We start from the raw sequence: 14,365 nt of genomic DNA on the forward strand, positions 1-14,365 counted from the left end.
TCATCTCACATTTGGATTGAGCTTGTTTTAGCTCGTTTTAACGTAGTGTTTTCTCCACCCATAAATCAGAATGTGTCAGTCGAGAACAAATTAACATGGAACATATGTGTGGAATGACTCCGCTTGTAGGGTTCAAGCCTGGAATAACCTGGTGCCGCCATATTCTGTCACGCACGCTCCTGTGCCATCTGCCAGAAGTAATGTGGCAAAACCTTGATCAGAAATACAATCCTTTCACAGACCACTGAGAGCAACACAAACAATAGTAGGCTGGGAACAGGTAAGAGCCTGCTCTGTGTTACCCCCATATGACACTCACACACACACAAATGCGTGGTTTTCACTTACATTATACAGTAGTTGTGCTGTCTCGGTCAAACACATGCTGGCACACACACTTATGCACACACACACACACACACACACGTACACACACACACACACACACACACACACACACAGTCTCAAAGCGCATCCTGATTCTGATCTCTGATGCTTCACGGGAAACTGAGGTGAATGCCCTCACATTCATGTACAGACAAATCCCCTTATTAAAGTCTGCTGTCTGTCTGCATGCCATACACTAGACAAGAACAACAAAAGATGGCTCCTTATCCAATGGCCTTGATGACTAAGGACAACTGTAGACATTTTGACTTGAACTTGTCTCCCTTGCTGCTTTTGACTCATCCGCCCTCACTCTAGAAAACGACTGAGAAAGTTGACATGACCTGTAGGTGTATTTTATACAGTTCCCTCATACCCAAGACCACCATGAGATCAACCACAAGCAGAGTGTGGCTTAGGATCAAAGCACCATCCTGGGCAGAATGAAACACTCACAGCTAGGCTAGAGGAGAGAGAGAAAGAGATAAGTGTGTGGGAGATTGGAGACTAGCTGATAGTTGATAATCTCAATCTCTCTCTCTCTCTCGTTATCAGTGCATGTCTCAGATGCACAAAAGCCTTAACACTGCCAGATGTGTCATTACAAATGCCAGCTTAGCCCACTGGGTTCTGGTATACTCCATGGCCTTCTCTGATGGAGCAGAGAGATTTCTACAGCAGCCAACATGACACTGGGATTGAACCCCAGTCTCCAATGGGGCACAGTATGAATGTGATTGGCCAGGTGCGTTACCACTAGACCACAACACAGCAGAGGTCTTCAAGGGAAAATCTGAGGCTTTCAGCTTCAGTTAAAGTCCTGGTCCTGTGGCCTACGTCAATTCTAAAGACTTAACACACACCCGAAATGTCACCTGTCACACACGCTTATCGTCCGGCCCCAGCCATGCAACATCAGCGCTAGACCCACCTCCGTACCTCTGCTGTAACCATTGGCGGCGTCCCAAATGGCACCCTATTAATTATACACTGAGTATACCAAACATTAGGAACACCTTCCTAATTTTGAGTTGCACCCCCTTTTGCCCTCAGAACAGCCTCAATTCAGGTATTTGATTTTAATTGGTATAGTCCTGTGTAGCTCAGTTGGTAGAGCATGGCGCTTGCAACGCCAGGGTTGTGGGTTCGATTCCCACATGGGACCAGTATGAAAAAATGTATGCACTCACTAACTGTAAGTCGCTCTGGATAAGAGTGTCTGCTAAATTACTAAAATGTAAATGTAATTTGTTGGGGCATGGTCTCAACAAGGTGACAAAAGCGTTCCGCAGGATGTTCTTTGCGTGGTGGACCATTCTTGATACACACAGAAAACTGTTGAGTGTGAAAAACCCACCAGCTCTTGACACAAACCGGTGTGCCTGGCACCTACTACCATACCCCGTTCAAAGGCACTTAAATATTTTGTCTTGCCCATTCACCCTCTGAATGGAACACAATCCATGTCTCAATTTTCTCAATGCTTAAAAATCCTTCTTTAACCTGTCTCCTCCCCTTCATCTACACTGATTGAAGTGGATTTAACAAGTGAATCACCTGGATTCACCTGGCCAATCTATGTCATGCACAGGAGGTTGGTGCCACCTTAATTGGGGAGAATGGGCTTGTGGTATTAACTGGAGCGGAATTAGTGGAATGGTATCAAATACATTAAACACATGGTTTCCAGGTGTTCCATTCCATTTGCTCCGTTCCGGCCATTATGCACTATATAGGGAATAGGGTGCCATTTTGGGACCAGATGTGTTCATGCCCAATGCCTGGCCTTAGATGTCTTGACTAAAACCAGGACAACATGGGACCTGGGCTTGACCTAGGAACCTGTATGGGGGATCTCTGTCTATTACGGTTTACAAGAGGTAAAACGTATGAGGTTATAATGATAACGGCTGCTGGCTCACCTTTCTAACCGCTAGGCTACCTGCCGCCTAAATGAGATGAAAAACATGCGGTTAAGATGATCCCAGTGCCACTATGTATTTGTTTAGAGAAATTGCTAAATCATTGAAGCACTTTCCAAAGAAAGACAGACAGACAGTGAATGAGGGCTCTCAACAAACAACAAAAGCACCCAAAATAGCTCTACTTATGGAATATTTACAGCGTCTGCAGCGTTTGTATGCAGGCCTCAGCAGGAAATGTAAAGAGAGATCTGTCTTTGTCTTCTTCATCACTCCGACTCACATAGAGAAACACTGAGCTGACTCCTCCAAGCCTCCATCTGCAACAATACACAGATCATGTATTCTGTTTGAAAGTCTTTTTAGAGTGTGTGGTGCGGTGGCATGGATTAAAGTCATTCCTCAGTTAAGAAGAGCGATGAGTAAAAACGTGAACGCTTCAGTAGAAAGAGGGGGGAGAAAGAGAGAGACAGAGACGGAGATAGACAGAGACAGAGGAAGAGATGGAGAGACAGAGAGAGGCAGATAAATATAGAAATAAAGAGAGAGAGGGAAAGAGACACAGAGAGACAGATACAGAGATAGAGGAAGGCGTGTGTCTGTGTGTGTGTCTGTGTGTGTGTGTGTGTGTGTGTGTGTGTGTAGGAGGGGCAGGAGTCCTCCTGGCCAGTGGTCTGTTTGTGTAAAGAGGTTGGAGGAAGCACACAGAGCCACAGACTGGGAGACATCTGGTTTCCAGTACAGACCTGCCCCTCATAACCCAAAACGACTTTATACTGCAGGGAGGAACAACTGGGAAAAGGAGGGAGGAAGGAGGTGTGTGTGTGAGTGTGTGTATGTGTGGGGGGGGGGGGGTCACACACACACACATGCACGCAGACACACACACACACACAAACACACAACACAGTGTTACAGATCTGCAGACTTCCCAGCATGCCCTGCTCAAATTCCTGACCTCCTTCTGTCACCCGAAAGTTTGACTCACACCCACACCTCCCCTCTCTCCTACCACCACCCTCCCCCTGCCAAAACCCTATCTGTCTCCCCTGTCTCTCCCCCGTCTCCCCTCCCCCAACTGACTGTCTCTGAGTTAGACCAGAAACACACAACTCAGACCTCACACCCAAATGAATGGGATACACACTCTGTGTGTGTGTGTGTGTGTGTGTGTGTGTGTGTGTGTGTGTGTGTGTGTGTGTGTGTGTGTGTGTGTGTGTAATTGCAAGTAAACATCTTGATTGACGGAGGGCGTAGGTAGCGTAACAAAAACACTGCCAGTCTGTCATTCAAATAAACATGAGGGTTTACACAATATGCCTGTACCTGAATACCAGCTACTCACCAAACCTAACAGAGGGAATAACTTATTCCTAAAAAGTCCCTCCTACACTACCTGCCTATGGTTTAGACTTAACCTTCAAGACTTCATGACAATTGCATGGTAAAACCATGGGCAGGTTTATCATGCATCCCAAATGATCCCTATTCCCTATATAGTGCACTACTTTTGATGAGGGCCAGGCAATACTAGTGCACTATAAAGGGAATAGGCTGCCTTTTGGGACGCAGCCTTCAACTCTCCTATTGTGCTGAATCTAAGCTCATTGGGTTGTGGGAATGTGACGATGGGGCCAAAAGTGAGTGATCAGACCCCCTGCACCCTTCCCTAATCCGCACCCCACAGAGATAACAACAATGTGACGGGGCTCCAGTCATGTGATCAGGTGAGGAATGTGTTCGACACCCAGGCATCCCCCAGGATAGGATGCAGAGGGCTGATCGGACAATCTGATCCATGGACCAAAAACAACACAACATACTAATCTGACTGATGAACAGGACAGGAAGCGGAGCACTGATAGGTAGATCTAATCATGGACTATACACAACATAACACAACACACTAGTCTGACTGATGAACAGGACAGGAAGCGGAGCACTGATAGGTAGATCTAATCATGGACTATACACAACATAACACAACACACTAGTCTGACTGATGAACAGGACAGGAAGCGGAGCACTGATAGGTAGAGCTAATTCTGGACCATACACAACACAACATCCCAGTCTGACCGATACACACACAACAAACAGATAACCCACTAATGTTAAACAGATAACCCCCTCTGTTAACTAAATGTAGCCGACCACACTGATAAATACACAGGGCAAAACAAACTCATAAACTGAGTAGCAACGGAGTAAGGAAACTGCCCTGGCGGCCAATGTCTAGTGCAGTGTTTCCCAAACTCGGTCCTGCGGACCCCAAGGGGTGCACGTTTTGTTTGTTGCCCTAGCACTACACAGCTGATTCAAATAATCAACTAATCATCAAGCTTTGATAATTTGAATTAGCTGTGTAGTGTTAGGACAAAAACCAAAATGTGCACCCCTTGGGGTCCCGTGGATCGGGTATGGGAAACGCTAGTCTACTGAAACTACTATAATTACTATCCTGCTATTACACAAACCACATTGTATCTAATGACACTACAGTACAAGAGTTACTACCAAAAAAACAACACAGAATAGAAGAGATACTCATAAGCACGTGTCCACATGAATGTCTCTGTGTGTGAGACTGAGTATTCAGAGGATGTTGATTCCGCTCATCACAAGTCCTTGGTGTCAGCCCTGGCTATGAAAACACAACAATGTCCCTAGTTTGACACTAGGGAGTATACACCGGTCTAACAGTGGTAAAGCAACATGAGTGTAGTCCAGTACTTACTGTGCATAGAGCCCTGTGGGAGTGCTGAGGCTTTAGGCGGGCTGATTCTGCTCTTGGGTTGGGTCACCATGTTCCCAGTCTGTGCCTGGCTTAGGTGGCTTTGGGACTGGGTCTGAGATTGCATCTGGCTCTGCTGTTTGTCTGTCTGTTGCTGTGCAGGTGGGGCGGCTGCAGCTCCAGACAGGGCCCTCTGCTTGGTCAGGGTCCCGTCGCTGCCAGCCCTCATCAGCTTCTCCCCCACACTCACCACCCTGGCTCGGGACCCTCCAGGAGCCTCCTTACGAGAGAACGGCAGCTTGGATCCTGCCCCGACCGAGGAGGGCCGAGCCAGCCGCGAAGCTTTAGACATCCTGGTGGAAGTCAGTGGAAGGCTAGGTCTCTGGAACTCTCAGTCTATCTGTCTCTCTCAGTCTCTGTCAATGCCAGGTCCGGGGTAGGTAAAAGGGTATTCCAGGTCTCAGGGCTCCTTAGTGTGTCTCCCACTCAGCTCTGCGAGTCCTGACTGGAGCAGGTATGCTGGGCTGAGCAGCCAGAGGGAAGAGGGCACTTTTGGGAAGGTACGAGAGGAGGAGGAGGAGGAGGAGGAGGAGAGAGAGAGAGGTGGGCGGGAAGAGTCAACAGGTCCCAGGAAGGTGTACTCTTCTCCTGGCAGGGCCTCCTGGGCTCATCCTCCAAAGCAAACAGAGCTGTGTGTGTTTGTATGTGTGTGTGTGTGTTTGTGCGTGCGTGCGTGCGTGTGTGCTCAAACCTGTGGATCAGCAGGAGGTGGTGGGCCAAATGCGGAGAAGAAGCCAGGTCCTTAGTGTCAGCACATTCCAGCTCTATAACCCACAGTTTTCCTCTCTATCGCCCGATCTGTCACACCCTCTCATCTCCTTTTCTTGAATCTTCCATACACCCTCTCTCATTGACTCTCTGTCATACACAGACAGTTCTTAGTTCAAGGCAGTTTTTTTTTCCGTCCCCTCTTTTCCTTCTCTCCACTGCTCCGCAGTAGTTCTCTCTCTTTTTTCTTCCTGTCCTCACGTTTTCTTTCCTCTTCTCTTTCTTTTCGGTTTCCTCTTCTTTGCTCTTCCCCTGCTTTGCTGATGCTCAGTATGTAACTGTTCCAGTGCTCTGGTGAGCACAGGCGAAACACACGGAGAGAGAGAGAGGTATAGAGAGAGAGAGGAAGAGAGAGAAAAAGAGCACAAGGGAGAGAGCAGGAGAGAGAAAGCGAGCGGAGGATTTGTGATCCCTCCTCTTCAGGTGCAGCTGCTGAAGCCGTTCCAGATGCGTGTCAGTCGCTTCACGTCACCGCTCAGCCACTCAGCACACACACACACAGCTGCACGCATTCCTGCTCACCGCTCCATCGACGGATTCACCTCAAACTCCCATCCCTCTCTCTCCTACTTTCCCTCTCCTTTCTCTCTCTCCTTCCCTCGTTCACACTGTCCCTCCAGCTCAGTTTCACTCCTCCTCATGCGTTTGAAAAGACGATGTCCTGACAATGGAAGCAGTCAGAATACACACACATTCTCACACACACTCTAACACATTCACACACAAACACGTCCCCTTCACTGGAGGAATTTACAGAGAATTAAAGAGCAGAGGAAAGGTGGATTACTGTAGAACGCAGAAGCTTCGCTGAACGGTGTGTGTGTGTGTGTGTGTGGCCCTGATAGGCTGCCACACAGAGCTTCAGATGAAAGAAAGAGAGAGGGAGGGGGGAAGGAGAGAGATAGTAAGACCAGTGAGAGGCAAAAGTGAGAGGAGAGAGAGAGAGAGAGAGAGAGAGAGAGAGAGAGAGAGAGAGAGAGAGAGAGAGAGAGAGAGAGAGAGAGAGAGAGAGAGAGAGAGAGAGAGAGAGAGAGAGAGAGAGAGAGAGAGAGAGAGAGAGAGAGAGAGAGAGAGAGAGAGAGAGAGAGAGAGAGAGAGAGAGAGAGAGAGAGAGAGAGAGAGAGAGAGAGAGAGAGAGAGAGAGAGAACAGTGAAGGTGAGAGGAAATTTGAAAAAGACAAAACAAGTTCATTTGGGGATCGGAGAGCTTCAGAGGGGCATTCTCCTCCCTCTCTCCTCTCCTCCCTCTCTCCTCTCCTCCCTCTCATCTGAGCCTAAACAGAATGTTCTTTACATCTGTACACACTGCTCATCCTCAGACACTCAGCACTAACTCCTCTCCTGAGGTAAGATATAGGATATCCCAATTGGCACCCTATTCCCTATATAGTGTACTACTTTTGACCAGGGTCCATAAGGCTCTGGTAACTGGTCATGCACTACAGTATATAGGAAATAGCGTGCCATTTGGGACGGAACCATAAACATCATCTCGGACTTCAGTATGGGTATGAAACAAGATGCTGACAGTCCCATGGTCAGGTTGTCCTCATTTCAATGCCTTTATCTCCAACAGGAAGAACAAAATAACTGATCTGGAGACGGTGGTAAAACAAAGACTAAGTTAACTACAGAGACGACAGAGTGACAGAATCCCTGAGGGAGGTTCCGTTTTTTTTAAAGGGTCAACAGTGAGGCTGATCATTTACAGGCAGATTACAACACATTTAGACCCACACACGCACACACACACACACACACACATATGACTACGAACCAAGGTCATGCCACAACACGTGTAACAGCCGGTGACATCACTGACAACATTGCTGACAGGCTACAGAGGCTACCCACCATACACATATTATGGTACATGTGCTCAGTTTCAGTATGTAGCGTGTGGCTGGCATGTGAAGCAGAAGTGTGTTAGCTGAGAGACTTAACACCGTGGAGAGGATTATAGTGAGCACAGGATCAAAAGAGGTAGACAACAAACTATGAAAGGAGGAAAGAGTAGCCAGTCATAGCCAACAGGCTGTACCACCAGGTCTGTTTCCACAGTAGAGAGGGGACCACCAGTTCCCCCTCTGCTTGGACCGTACCAATGATCTATTTCCATCGGGTGGTTCACTGGTAAAGATGAAGACTGTGTGGATCATAATGGAAACCGAACAATGATATGCTTGTATAATGCGATACTGTAACAGACATTACTCTTTAAACAGTTGAAGAGATGCTGAAGAAATGTATGTATGTGAGCGTGCACACACACAGTGATAGACACAGAAACAGACACACACACACACACAAACATTCAGACCAACCAGAGCTGATTCTACAACCTCATCCCCTTGATGTGGCAGAGTAATAGAATATTGTTTACTGAGCAGCTGAATCCATTTGTGTCTATTGGGTTTAGTAAATCCAGTCTAAATCCTAGTTTGCGTCCTAAATGGTACCCTAGTCCCTACATAGGGCTCTGTTAAAAAATAGTGCACTATGGACACAGAAACAGACAGAGAGACACACACACACACACCGATGCAGTCGCCATGTGATTTGGAATAACTCCCCTATCCCCATCGTCACCTCAGCCCCCGATCATAGAGTATTAGGCCATCTGGATCTGACAGACCAATCAACTTATAGATATGAAATAATCATATCAACACATATCAGTGGAATGGCTTTAGGGTGGGAGGAAAGCAGATTGACCTATATATTGGTCAGGTCCCTAGTACCTAAAGCTCACTCCTAAGAACCCCTGGGCTTCTCTTTGTGTCTTGGGTTGTGTCCCAAATGGCACCCTATATCCCTAGTTCACTACTTTTGATATGGGCCCATAGGGCTCTTGTTTCAAAGTAGTGCAATATATAGGGAATAGGGTGTCATTTGGGATGCATCCTAAGCCTCCTTATTATGAGTATGTGAGGAAGAGAAAAATGGATGTTTCACTGTGAATACACGTCAGACTATACTGTCGAACTCCCATCTTATGAAGGAAATGATGTAAACAAAAGCAGTGTTTGGCTAAACTTCATTTTTATTTAAAGAAGGTTGACGACATCCGATCCTCGTTTGTTAAGTCAAATGACACTGCTGGTCCTGCTCACACTGCCCTACCCTATGCTTTGACTTCTTTCTCCCCTCTCTCTCCAGATAAAATCTTGTGACTTGTGACGGCAGGCCGCCCAACAACCTGCCCGCTTGACCCTATCCCCTCCTCTCTTCTCCAGACCATCTCCGGTGACCTTCTCCCTTACCTCACCTCGCTGATCAACTCATCCTTGACCGCTGGCTATGTCCCTTCCGTCTTCAAGAGAGCGAGAGTTGCACCCCTTCTCAAAAAACCAACACTCGATCCCTCTGATGTCAACAACTACAGACCAGTATCCCTTCTTTCTTTTCTCTCCAAAACTATTGAGCGTGCCGTCTTTTGCCAACTCTCTTGCTATCTCTCTCAGAATGACCTTCTTGATCCAAACCAAGAGCTAACTCTCTCTCTCCTCTGCTCTTGTCCTTCTAGACCTGTCTGCTGCCTTTGATACTGTGAACCATCAGATCCTCCTCTCCACCCTCTCCGAGCTGGGCATCTCCGGCGCGGCTCACTCTTGGATTGCGTCCTACCTGACCGGTCGCTCCTACCAAGTGGCGTGGCGAGAAGCTGTCTCCGCACCACGTGCTCTCACCACTGGTGTCCCCCAGGGCTCAGTTCTAGGCCCTCTCCTATTCTCGCTATACACCAAGTCACTTGGCTCTGTCATATCCTCACATGGCCTCTCCTATCATTGCTACGCTGACGACACACAACTAATCTTCTCCTTTCCCCCCTTCTGATAACCAGGTGGCGAATCGCATCTCTGCATGTCTGGCAGACATATCAGTATGCATGACGGATCACCACCTCAAGCTGAACCTTGGCAAGACGGAGCTGCTCTTCCTCCCGGGAAAGGACTGCCTGTTCCATGATCTCGCCATCACGGTTGACAACTCCGTTGTGTCCTCCTCCCAGAGTGCGAAGAGCCTTGGCGTGACCCTGGACAACACCCTGTCGTTCTCCGCTAACATCAAGGCGGTGACCCGATCCTGTAGGTTCATGCTCTACAACATTCGGAGAGTACGACCCTGCCTTACACAGGAAGCGGCACAGGTCCTAATCCAGGCACTTGTCATCTCCCGTCTGGATTACTGCAACTCGCTGTTGGCTGGGCTCCCTGCCTGTGCCATTAAACCCCTACAACTCATCCAGAATGCCGCAGCCCGTCTGGTGTTCAACCTTCCCAAGTTCTCTCACGTCACCCCGCTCCTCCGCACACTCCACTGGCTTCCAGTTGAAGCTCGCATCTGCTACAAGACCATGGTGCTTGCCTACGGAGCTGTGAGGGGAACCGCACCATCGTACCTTCAGGCTCTGATCAGTCCCTACACCCAAACAAGGGCACTGCGTTCATCCACCTCTGGCCTGCTGGCTCCCCTACCTCTGCGGAAGCATAGTTCCCGCTCAGCCCAGTCAAAACTGTTCGCTGCCCTGGCACCCCAATGGTGGAACAAGCTCCCTCACGACACCAGGACAGCGGAGTCACTCACCACCTTCCGGAGACATTTGAAACCCCACCTCTTTAAGGAATACCTGGGATAGGATAAAGTAATCCTTCTACCCCCCCCTTACTCCAACCCCCCCCCCCAAAAAAGAGAAAAATAATAAAAAATTAAAAAATTAAAAATATAAATAAAATAAAAAAAACGAAATAAATAAAAATTATTATACACAAAAATAGAATACATTGTTAAGTGGTTATCCCACTGGCTATAAGGTGAATGCACCTATTTGTAAGTCGCTCTGGATAAGAGCGTCTGCTAAATGACGTAAATGTTATTGTGACACGTACAGTGAGGGAAAAAAGTATTTGATCCCCTGCTGATTTTGTACGCTTGCCCACTGACAAAGACATTATCAGTCTATAATTTTAATGGTAGGTTTATTTGAACAGTGAGAGACAGAATAACAACAAAAAAATCCAGATAAACGCATGTTAAAATTGTTATAAATTGATTTGCTTTTGAATGAGGGAAATAAGTATTTGACCCCTCTGCAAAACATGACTTAGTACTTGGTGGCAAAACCCTTGTTGGCAATCACAGAGGTCAGACGTTTCTTGTAGTTGGCCACCAGGTTTGCACACATCTCAGGAGGGATTTTGTCCCACTCCTCTTTGCAGATCTTCTCCAAGTCATTAAGGTTTCGAGGCTGACGTTTGGCAACTCGAACCTTCAGCTCCCTCCACAGATTTTCTATGGGATTAAGGTCTGGAGACTGGCTAGGCCACTCCAGGACCTTAATGTGCTTCTTCTTGAGCCACTCCTTTGTTGCATTGGCCGTGTGTTTTGGGTCATTGTCATGCTGGAATACCCATCCACGACCCATTTTCAATGCCCTGGCTGAGGGACGGAGGTTCTCACCCAAGATTTGACGGTACATGGCCCCGTCCATCGTCCCTTTGATGCGGTGAAGTTGTCCTGTCCCCTTAGCAGAAAAACACCCCCAAAGCATAATGTTTCCACCTCCATGTTTGACGGTGGGGATGGTGTTCTTGGGGTCATAGGCAGCATTCCTCCTCCTTCAAACACGGCGAGTTGAGTTGATGCCAAAGAGCTCGATTTTGGTCTCATCTGACCACAACACTTTCACCCAGTTCTCCTCTGAATCATTCAGATGTTCATTGGCAAACTTCAGATGGGCCTGTATATGTGCTTTCTTGAGCAGGGGGACCTTGCGGGCGCTGCAGGATTGCAGTCCTTCACGGCGTAGTGTGTTACCAATTGGTTTCTTGGTGACTATGGTCCCAGCTGCCTTGAAATCATTGACAAGATCCTCCCGTGTAGTTCTGGGCTGATTCCTCACAGTTCTCATGATCATTGCAACTCCACGAGGTGAGATCTTGCATGGAGCCCCAGGCCGAGGGAGATTGACAGTTATTTTGTGTTTCTTCCATTTGCGATTAATCGCACCAACTGCTGTCACCTTCTCACCATGCTGCTTGGCGATGGTCTTGTAGCCCATTCTAGCCTTGTGTAGGTCTACAATCTTGTCCCTGACATCCTTGGAGAGCTCTTTGGTCTTGGCCATGGTGGAGAGTTTGGAATCTGATTGATTGATTGCTTCTGTGGACAGGTGTCTTTTATACAGGTAACAAACTGAGATTAGGAGCACTACCTTTAAGAGTGTGCTCCTAATCTCAGCTCGTTACCTGTATAAAAGACACCTGGGAGCCAGAAATCTTTCTGATTGTGAGGGGGTCAAATACTTATTTCCCTCATTAAAATGCAAATCAATTTATAACATTTCTGACATGCGTTTTTCTGGATTTTGTTGTTGTTATTCTGTCACTCACTGTTCAAATAAACCTACCATTAAAATTATAGACTGATAATTTCTTTGTCAGTGGGCAAATGTACAAAATCAGCAGGGGATCAAATACTTTTTTCCCTCACTGTAGTACCCAAACTCTGATACATACCTAAATATAGAAACAAATATAAACACAGACTCACTTATATCCGCTACAGTGAACCAATGCCACCAGCAATTACTTCCTAAAAATAAGCAATGATTTTGTTCCGTGTGTGTGTGTGTGTGTGTGTGTGTGTGTGTGTGTGTGTGTGTGTGTGTGTGTGTATGCGCACTACTTCACTCAGACTAAATGAAAACCCTCTAATAATACGATGTGAATTGGATAGCTCCCAGAGGCATCCTGAATTTAACCCAATCCTGATTGTACAGTACGCTGCAGTACTCTTTGAAAATGTTCAAAGCCCTTAAATAACATATAATTTATGGACAGACATAATTTGAAAGCCTTTCTCAATCAACTCGTTGGAAAGATTAAAAAGTGAGTGAAAGTATGTCATAACACATAATGTACCTCTCAAGCAGGGAGGGGGGTTGGAATGATTATTGAATGGGCCAATATTCAAACATTTTTTAGAAAAATAATTTAATTGAGTAAATATATTTATTGGTTTCTTTTCATTTTGATAAGAGATGAAAATGTAATGAATTGAATGTTATTTGTTGATGTATAAATCGAAATGTACCGATTTTAAGATTGTGTCATTATATTTGGGGTGGGGTGTGGTCACATAACAGATTTCAAATATGTCACAAATGGCACCCTATTCCCTATATAGTGTACTACTTTTGAGGGCCCATAGGATTTAAGGTGCCATTTGGGACACAGACTTGGATACAGAATAGGCAGGGGGCAGGAAGTAAGTCCTACAGGGTTAGGGCTATAGGGGATAACAGGTAAAGAAAAGAGAAGTGTTTCCCTAGGATTTTTACAGTTTCTGTATAGTTTTTATTTTGTTGATTGTTAGTTCTCAAAGATGATCTTATTAAAAAAATATATAGCTCCATTATCTTTTCTACATACTTTATATCTGGTTTTAGTCATCTAAGTTTACACTGAAAACATAATGTTAAAAAATCATATTTTTGGGAGTGGCAGCAACGAATTAGCTAAATTAATATAGGGGAAACACTGAAGAGGTAAAGGGGGTTATTGGTACGTAAAGGTCAAAATCACTCATGTGTGCAGTAGTATGCTACAACAGGGAAGGGAGGCAGAGTTGGGGGGAGGGGGGTTACTCATTGACTTGTTGGGGCTCGGTTCTGGAGATATGGAGTTAGAGGTTTTAGTAGGGGAGGAGGAGGGGGAGGGAGGGGGGTTGTTAAGGAGGGTCTGAGTGCCTCTGTGGTATTTGTGTAATTAAGCGGTCGTTCCGTCTCTAGACTGTTATTAGGAGCAGGATAGGGGCACCTGAATAATAACTGGCTCTATAGGCGCTGGGCTCAATGCCAGACTGGACTCTTTTACTGTTATACAGAGATGGGCACGAACATTTCATCAATTCTAAGTGGAATGCATTTATTTGAGGGAGTTTTAATACAAAGGATTTATATTATTATAAAAGATTTGTGTTATTGGGCATACCACAAGAAAAAAAGGCTACACAACCCGGCTCCCATCACACAAATCTTGAAGTTGGCTTTAAGCCAGGTGAAATGAACTCATCAAGCAAGTTATCTATTAACTTGGTCTAAGTGGACAGTGAAGATTATCGTTACTTTATGAGGCATTTCTAGTCAGATCCATCAGGAAATTTTAATGGGGGATTTCCAAAACACACAAAGGTGTACTTAAACCTTTACATTGCACCTTTAAATTATAATTCCTGACCATTTCCCAAGAGAGTCATAACATGATGAACCAGAGAATGATAGAGCACTGAAGGACATTGACCTTCCAAGCGATCTGAGCTAAAGCCTGGTTTGAGGTGCAGGTGGGCAGACAGGGGGTTTGTGTGTGTGTGTGTGTGTGTGCGTGCGTGCGTGTGTGTGTGTGTGTGTGTGTGTGTGTGTGTGTGTGTGTGTGCGTGTGTGCATGCATATGTATGTGTGTCGGGGGCAGGGTGCTGTTCCTCTCCAGTGGGG

At 46.4% G+C, this 14,365-nt stretch overlaps 1 protein-coding gene across 7 annotated transcripts in view; it reads right to left on the reverse strand.

Moving 5' to 3' along the window:
* The window catches only part of si:ch211-285f17.1 (sickle tail protein), a 232,698-nt gene that overhangs the window by 174,723 nt on the left and 43,610 nt on the right, over window positions 1-14,365 (reverse strand). For 3 of the 7 annotated variants that reach the window (XM_045221196.1, XM_041881109.2, XM_041881106.2), the window contains exon 1: window positions 5,047-6,601. The exons of 1 other annotated variant lie outside the window; for it this stretch is intronic. In XM_045221196.1, coding sequence (XP_045077131.1) covers window positions 5,047-5,395 — 349 coding nt within the window. In that variant the 5' untranslated portion in view covers window positions 5,396-6,601. Of the gene's footprint in view, window positions 1-5,046; window positions 6,605-14,365 lie in introns of those variants that run through there. 3 more of the 7 variants (XM_041881108.2, XM_041881107.2, XM_041881112.2) reach the window with 2 other exon arrangements.

Source organism: Coregonus clupeaformis, chromosome 7 (assembly GCF_020615455.1).
Source record: "Coregonus clupeaformis isolate EN_2021a chromosome 7, ASM2061545v1, whole genome shotgun sequence".
Lineage (NCBI taxonomy): Eukaryota > Metazoa > Chordata > Actinopteri > Salmoniformes > Salmonidae > Coregonus > Coregonus clupeaformis.